At 33.0% G+C, this 8,077-nt stretch overlaps 1 protein-coding gene across 4 annotated transcripts in view; it reads right to left on the minus strand.

Annotated features, from left to right (window-relative positions):
• Window positions 1–4,291: 4,291 nt before the first annotated feature.
• Window positions 4,292–8,077, minus strand: part of LOC119638256 (lysosomal-associated transmembrane protein 4A) — a 7,586-nt gene continuing 3,800 nt past the window's right edge. For 3 of the 4 annotated variants that reach the window (XM_038034928.1, XM_038034931.1, XM_038034930.1), the window contains exons 3-5: window positions 6,962–7,148; window positions 6,758–6,896; window positions 4,292–5,169 (exon numbers count right to left, since the gene is read on the minus strand). In XM_038034928.1, coding sequence (XP_037890856.1) covers window positions 4,434–5,169; window positions 6,758–6,896; window positions 6,962–7,148 — 1,062 coding nt within the window. In that variant the 3' untranslated portion in view covers window positions 4,292–4,433. The remainder of the gene's footprint in view (window positions 5,170–6,757; window positions 6,897–6,961; window positions 7,149–8,077) is intronic. The other variant, XM_038034932.1, reaches the window with a different exon arrangement.

Genomic DNA, 8,077 nt, shown 5'->3' on the forward strand with positions numbered 1-8,077 from the left:
AATCCGCTCAGAGTCGTTTGCAAGAACCTAAATGACGTCTACCACTTATTCTCGTTATCGGACTCTTTAAAGTCCATTAAAGCAACATTGCTTAATACGCGCGATTTACCTATGTCGTATTTAAACTAGCTTTCATCCTTAAAAAGTCGTTACGTTTCGAAAGTGAATTATTGTTAATTTATTATCGGTTGCCAGGCTTATGCATGTTTGCGATGGCTTAGGGGTTCATTTGCAATTTGGTCCTGTACCGGTTGTAAGTGTGCTCCTATGCTGATAGTGTACATGCTTTTTTTTTCTTTTTTCTTTTTCTTTTTTTTTCTCTTCTTATTTGTTTTATTATGCTTATACTCAATTTTATTGTTAATTAATATTAGTTTTGCATTAAGAGCCTATTGAACTCGACTGCTACTTGTTTAGTTGAGTTTCTAGTATAAGTGGAATAAAATAAATAAAATAAATAAAAGACGCGCTCGCATAAGCATAGTTTGGTTTGATGTCCATTTTCGTTGTCTGTGGCAACAATTTACACGGAAAATCAGACTACGCAAACAGCTATATAATAAGAATTTGAAATATCAGCTCTTTGAGGATAGAAATTTGAGTAATTTTATCGGAAAGCCACATTTTATTTTAAACTGGATTCAAAGACCTTTTCTTTTTCGAAACAAAAACGAATGGTTTTTTATTTATTTTTTGTGTTTGCATTCTATGCACGTCCGTCTTATAATCAAATGAAAACACAACATCGAAATGAGTTTTATAAAATTCGTTAGCTGTTTCTTACTCTCTCTCTCTCTCTCTCTCTCTCTGTCTATCTATCTATCTATTTATCTATCTATCTATCTATCTATCTATCCACCTATGTATCTATCTACCTATCTCTCTCTATCTCTATCCCTCCCCATCTCTGTCCCACAATGTGGTAAAATTGAATGGAAGTAAACTCTACAAATATTAATTATCAAATCGAAGTGTTCATAATTGTGAGCTTCATTTGGGGCTCACAATTTTGTCACCAATCAAAACTATTTCAACTCCTTTTCTTGTTTGAGGAAATATAACCCATTTTCTACGCAACTAAATTTCTATAGCTATAGCTGGAGACGTTGTTGAACAGATGTCGTTAACGGTACGCTGAGTTTACATATATATCTACGATGGTAGCTGAAAAGAATTTAAAATTATTGGATACACGGCGGTATTTGAAAAACGTCATAGTTAAAGATGAAAGCGGAGTGAAACCGCCTTGTATTACAATAGCATCCATGATAAATATTGCAAAAGATATTTTTAGTATATAAGGAGACGCAATTTTTATTTTGCCCCCAATAATTAAACTGGAATAGCTTGGAAAATATTGTCGAAAATTGCGATTGGGAAATAACGTACGTCCGTTGACTTACAAAATAAATTATATCGTGGCAAGGCCCACGAAGAGTCTCCGTTAACAATTCGACAAGGCAAGTTTGAAGTTTGAATAAGAGCGCTGATATGCTCTTGGACTAGGCTACAGATTGGCGAGAAGAAAAAACAGGGACCCTGCAAGTGACGAGTAAGGAAGGGCTTGTGGAAGTTTACCCAATGAAAGCTGACAACCAATTAAGTAGGCAAAAACTCGGCGACGGTATTTTTGTAGAGCAAAACGAATTTAATATTGATTGCGATGATGAAGCAGACACATCGGAAATGTCTATAACGAAGCATGCGAAAGAACGGACACAGAGATACTCTTCAGGGTATACCATACATCAACATGTCTTAAAGCATAACGGCATTTTACAAGCAGTCTGTGCGAAAGTTCCATACAACACAAAAATTACAACGCAGAAAAGCCATATCTGCAGACGCCCAATAATGGCAATTTTAAAATGTATTGGTGCCAATGTAAGATATGCGTAGAAGAATATTGTAAAAACTAACCTCAATTAGTTGTTAGGAAACCAATTTTAGATAAATTTATGGAGAACCCGAATAATTCATTTACCGCGATCGAAGACTGTAATGACTGCGTCAAGGCCACTTACTGGGCTTCAGATTAAGAGGCTTATTGTACAAAAATGTGAATTTTTTTTGGCCGACTGCATGACGACAAAATATATTGATCGAAAAATAAGGAATCAGTTGCGTAAGCTTATTATTTTGTTTAGTTCTGGCATATGAAAAATATAAAAATTGGTTAGAATATATCAAATATGTACCTGTGAGCAAATAGAATTAATAAATGTATAAATAAAATAAACGAAATATAATTTTTTTTAATAATAAAAAATTTTATATATATCTTGAAATGAAAATTCTGACTGAAATTCGCAAACACGTTTGTGAAACGTAAAATCTAAAATTCCTCCTTAGCTAGGCAATTATATGCATACGTTAGTCCATGTTCACTTAAACCCACAGATTCCTATGTCCTTCTACTTTGCAAACGTTTGAGGGGTCACGACGTCAGGAAATTATTAACAGAATCCGTGTCCGCACAAACAATAAAAATACAAGAGCATACAAATGGATGCTAATTAACACCGTCACTACTGTTATTGGTAACAGATATACACAATGTCCCTAAGAATCTCCTAATCTCAATTTTGATTTAAGTATTAGAGCTTGTATGTATTTCGTTGTGTCTGGTAGCACTTGACAATATTGTTGCGTAAATGTTGCTAGCGCGATGTTTGATTTTACATATATAATGCTTTTGCTGCAAGTAAGCTTTCTCCGCTAGCGGGTTTATCAAACCTCGACTCGATTACTACTAAGGCAACAACAGCTATACATTCATCATCAAAGGTCCTTTCAAACAGTGTCGCGGAGTGTGCGGTAAATCGGTTGTAGTATAGGTCCGTTAGTAGACGATAACTATTAGTAGCGTAATGCATTGGACGTCTTTGTTTAGTCTTAAATACATTGAACTTAACATAGGCAGATTGTCTGACGTGCTTGTATAGTCTAGCAGAATATCAGACACAGGGCTGTCTCTGATTTATTTACACTACCGTTTGCAGCCGTAAAACAGACAGAAGGAAATGCATTGCGACTTGCGATGTCTCTATAATGTTGAACACATGTCTCTGCACAGAATGGGGCAGTTAAGCGTTCTTGATAACATTGAAAAAACTTCACATTCCACTGTTATTGCTATTCGGCTCTTGGATCTCTCAATTTTTACAGTTTCATTTTAATTGCGTTTATTAAGTTTCTTTTCTTTGTGTATTTTTTATTAAATTAAAAACTAAAAGGTATTCGAATACATAATTCATACGTTTCTAGGGTGATAATGTTTAATAAATTCAATTATTATTTAAATAGGTAAACATTTTCTTTTTTGTTTTGTTTCGTTTTAATAAAATGCATTAAAAATCATATTTAACACAAAAATAATTATTAAAATATTAAAAAATACATGTTACGTGACATAAATTTAGTTATTAGAAAGTAATCAGTACCTGCTGAGCTAGACCGAGAGCGTATACAAAAAAAATTCGAATATAAAATAAGAAAGGGCTCAATTATCGTACATGAAAGTTGTTTAGATGTCATTGAAACTTTATTGTTAACATATAAAAAAGCAAGGATTAAAAAAAAAAAATCAAGAAAATATATTGTAATTTTTCTGTTTACATTTTTAATAATAGCTTAACAATTTTTTTCTTAGTAGAATGTGTACTATATATAAAATATATTGAACATTTTATATGAGGAACAGAGATTAGTTTGTATGCACTTATTTGAAAGCATTTATTTTAAAACTTGTATTTCTCTGTTCAGAATTTTCGTTAATTTACATTGTTTTATTAATTATTACATACTTGCGCATGCTGTGCTATGCTTATGTAATAATTATTTCAACTACTGCTAAATATTAGTTTTTATTATCAGTTAAGAGATAAAAGGAGAAAGATAGAAAGAGAATGGTTGGATACATAATCATTTCAATAAATGTCTTCTTTCTTTTTCATTAATTATATTAATTATAACATAAGTTCAGGTTTCTTTTACATAATAATTCATGATTTCCATTACATTTTTTTCTTTCTCTAAAGCAAATTTGGTTGACCAACAAGTGTAAAAAGGTAAAATATGTTTTTCAAAACGTTTTCTACTCAATTTCGAAATTATTTTGTGCTAAATAGAAACAGTGATGTATAGCATTTACATGTAGCATAATTCAGTTTTTTATATCAAATACTTACTTCCTTTCATGCATATATATGACTATATATATATATATATATATATATATATGACTTTACGTCAATTTTTATATCATCCCTTTCACAGCATTCAAATTTAAAATGGTAAAGGAAAACATTTGAATGCATATTTCCTGAAGCACAACCCAATATAAAGATGAATTACGAAATTTTGCATTTTACTTCTCATATAAAAAACTTCTTTTTCATATCATTCTGCCATACTGAAACTTACTAAGCAAATTAAGCCTGACTTTCGTCGGTATTATTGCCGGATGAGATTTGAACATTAGTCGCCTTTGTTAAAGTCTGACCTGACATTCCAGCCACTTCACTGTTGGGGGGATTAGGAGTTGCCGCCTGAACAATTATTACTTCATTGTAAGCTGGCGGCGGCACTATTTCCTCACCGCCGACCGCACCAATATCAATATCAATATCATCACCAATACTCTCGTTACGTCGCATAGGCGGTGTATTAGCATTGAAATGCACCGTATTATTGTTATTAGATGTATCGTTGTTGTTATCTTCCTCCAAAGTCACGGGTAAGCTATTCATATTGTTATTATTTGGTAATTGTTGCTGCTGTTGGCCTGAGTAATTAGACATAGCCACTTGATAACTGGGCGGCGGTGCTTGCTTCATGAATTGAGCGACAGCTTCGTCGTAGTTCGGCAACAAGGTCGAATAAGCCCGTTCCTCAGCTCCCATTGTTGCATTGGACAAGTCAGGTATACCCAAAGGTAGGAGAGTGCGCAAACTTTGCTGACGTAATGTTAGATATTTATAGCATCGCCATACTATACCAATGGCGTAGGCCTTTAAGCAAACAATGCATAAAAATACCACTAGCACAACTATGACCAACTCATCAGGCGATAATTCTAATAGTTTTTCACGCCACGGCAAACGATGCGATTCGTCTATTAAACGATGAATTGCTTGTAGATAACACAAGTAACCAGCAGCTGTTAAACTGGAAAGAGTTTCAAATAGAAGCGTAAAATATTTTCCTACTCTTAGCAATATTAACACATTACGTAGCTAGATATTATTTATAAGAAAACTTCGTCTGGCAATGGAGCAAATTGAGAATAATAAAGTATTTTTCAAATAATTTTTGGTTTTAGAAATTGAAATAGATTTTATTATTGAATTAAAAACGAGGAGAAGATAGCTCGTTTCCCTATTTAATTTCCGGTAGAGCGTAGTTTTTATACCCATTTGTCACAATGTTTGAAACACACAAAAAGAAGCTTCAGAGACCCTATAAAAGGTATACATTTAATTGAAAATTCTAATTCGACCTAGCTATGTCTGTCCGTCTTTGCGAACATCTGCTGTTGACACGATCCTGGTTGTAAGAAGAATTGTTAAGAAGAATTAAGATATAGACCTGAAGATTGTTAGATCCTTTGAAAGTTCTTGCAAGGCATGTTAATGTCGATAATGGATCAAGTCTATTAAAGGTTGCAAACTCAGTCGTAATTTGAAAGAAGCTCTTCTTCTCTAAACGAATATTTTTAGGTTCTTGCTCATTGCTCATAAGTTATGTACAAAGCAGAAAATTGCAATTTTCTAAACTTATGTTACGAAGGACCCTACTGCTCATATTCAATAAAAGCAAAATTATAAGTAGTCAAATATATTCGAAATTTTGTCAATTTTGTCACGTTTTCCACTCATTCCTCATATATTATCTCTAATTAGAACATATTGAACGCGCCCGTTCACCTTTTGTTGTTTAATTGAACGAGAAAACTGCCGGTAGAACGAACCGAAGTGTTCTTGGGAAAGAACTACTTCATACCTTGTACGATTCGAACTTTCAGCGATTTTAGGTAGCTGACGGACATAATTATTTATAATAATTAAGTAAAGTGGGACATGGCCGACCATTAAATATTTTACAACACTTCGGTTTGAATAGCGTTCGCCCTTGGCTCAACACATGTCGGGGGACCGAGTTTCATGAAAATATTTCAAAAATTCGGATTTGTATGTTGAACACAAGACGAACAGACGGTCGGATGAGGTTCATTCAGAATCACTTTCTGAATAAAGAATGACGAGTCTATCTCGAATACTTCTTGCATACGTCTTTACAAGTTTATTATACCCTTATACCACATGTAGTATAGTGAATAAAAATTATACATTGAATTTTCTCTTCTTCTTTATATATTAGTATGTTTTAAATGTTGAACTGAATTCTCAGAATAATCTAAACTTTAATGAAGTACACAAATTTATGAACAAAAGCTTATATGTTGAGATGGGGTTGGGCACATCGCAGTATCACTTCACATGGCGTTCATTCAAAACTACAAAGCCTTAGGTGCAAATCTACAACTTCTAAAGCTTCTTACTAAAGTAATTGATAACGTTTTGAAATATATATATAAACTATGTATAAAAAAAAAACATTTCGTTTAGGTTAAATTTTTAATTTACATAAAAGTCTTGCGTGCGGGTTTTGCATAAAATTTAAAGAAATGCACAAATATATGCTTGTTGTACGTAATGTGTTAACATAACATGAGTCAATATAATATTACACTTACGTTGTTATAGCAAAATCAAATAATTGCAAACAAAAGAAAGGTAACAGGTGAGACGGTTTTCCTTTTATAGCTCCATAAATCATCATCATTGTTATGGCGATCATGCAGGTGCACACTAAACCACCCATGTCGTAGCTTTCTGTTGGAAGAAATTAAGCGCTTAATAGGGCACATTGCTTGTCCTTAGCACATATATATGCTTACGGTATTGCTTACGATAATTTAATGAATGATCACGGTAAGCATAGGGCGGATCAACTTTACTTAATGGCGTCGGTAAAGCCGGTGCATTTAAATCAACATTGTAGTCATAATTATTTTGCAATTCTTCCATCATTTGCGGGTTACGCATTATAACCGCTAGCAAACTAAGAGCCAAAATGTTTAAAAACTAGCAACGAGTTAAAGAAAACATAAAAGTTTTTAATAGTTTTTTTGGTAGCAAATAAATAAAGGTAATAAAGAAAAACTTTAAATGCGGTACAAATATGCTTAAAAATAAATCAATTTTGATCAAAAAAAAATTCGCCATGTTCTGCATATACCTACATCGATAATTTTTCCATACTTTCATCTAAAACTTTTGATTCCGTGAAGATATTCCTAGGATCATCTTCGCGTTCCGTCCAAAAATGGTTGCAATTGGTCCACTAACAGGTTCAAAATTAACAAGAAAATTGTAATTCCAATGTATTTCTTGTTTACTTTATTAAAGCACAGTAACACAATTTTCATCCAATTAGAAATAAACTGGAAATTGGTGTTTTTCCACGGTAGTGGAACAAATTATGACCATATTTTAAATATGGATTTTCAATCAGTCAAGAAGTGTTTGCACCAAGTTTAAATTTTTTAGCTCCACTCTTTTAGCGACTCTGGCGATTTCACAAAAAAAGAGAATCGAAATGATTTCTTTGGATGGAGGTAGGTACACAGCATTGGTGTCTCGAAAACTAGATCAGATATTTGAAGTTCTTTTCGTATAAGTGAAAGCAGTCAAAAAATTTTAAAGCATCACCTACGTAATACCCATTTGTTTGAAAATCGAAAATTAAAAAAGATCAAAATAACGTACATGGTAGCTCTAGCGTTAAATGGGGGCTTAACCGTGCAGATAATTGAAGAATTTTTTATACAATGATGGTATATCATGGCGAGAAAAAAAGGACTTGTGTTACTTACTGAAAAAAAAAGGAGAACAACATGAAAAATTATGAAATGATCGAGTGTTAATTTCAAAATAATAAAAACACTGTAGCGTTCGTCCTCGAGGCAATACAAAAAACAAGACAGACAGATAGGCAAACAAGCTCAGATGAC

The sequence above is a fragment of the Glossina fuscipes genome, unplaced genomic scaffold (assembly GCF_014805625.2).
Source record: "Glossina fuscipes isolate IAEA_lab_2018 unplaced genomic scaffold, Yale_Gfus_2 86, whole genome shotgun sequence".
Taxonomy (NCBI): domain Eukaryota; kingdom Metazoa; phylum Arthropoda; class Insecta; order Diptera; family Glossinidae; genus Glossina; species Glossina fuscipes.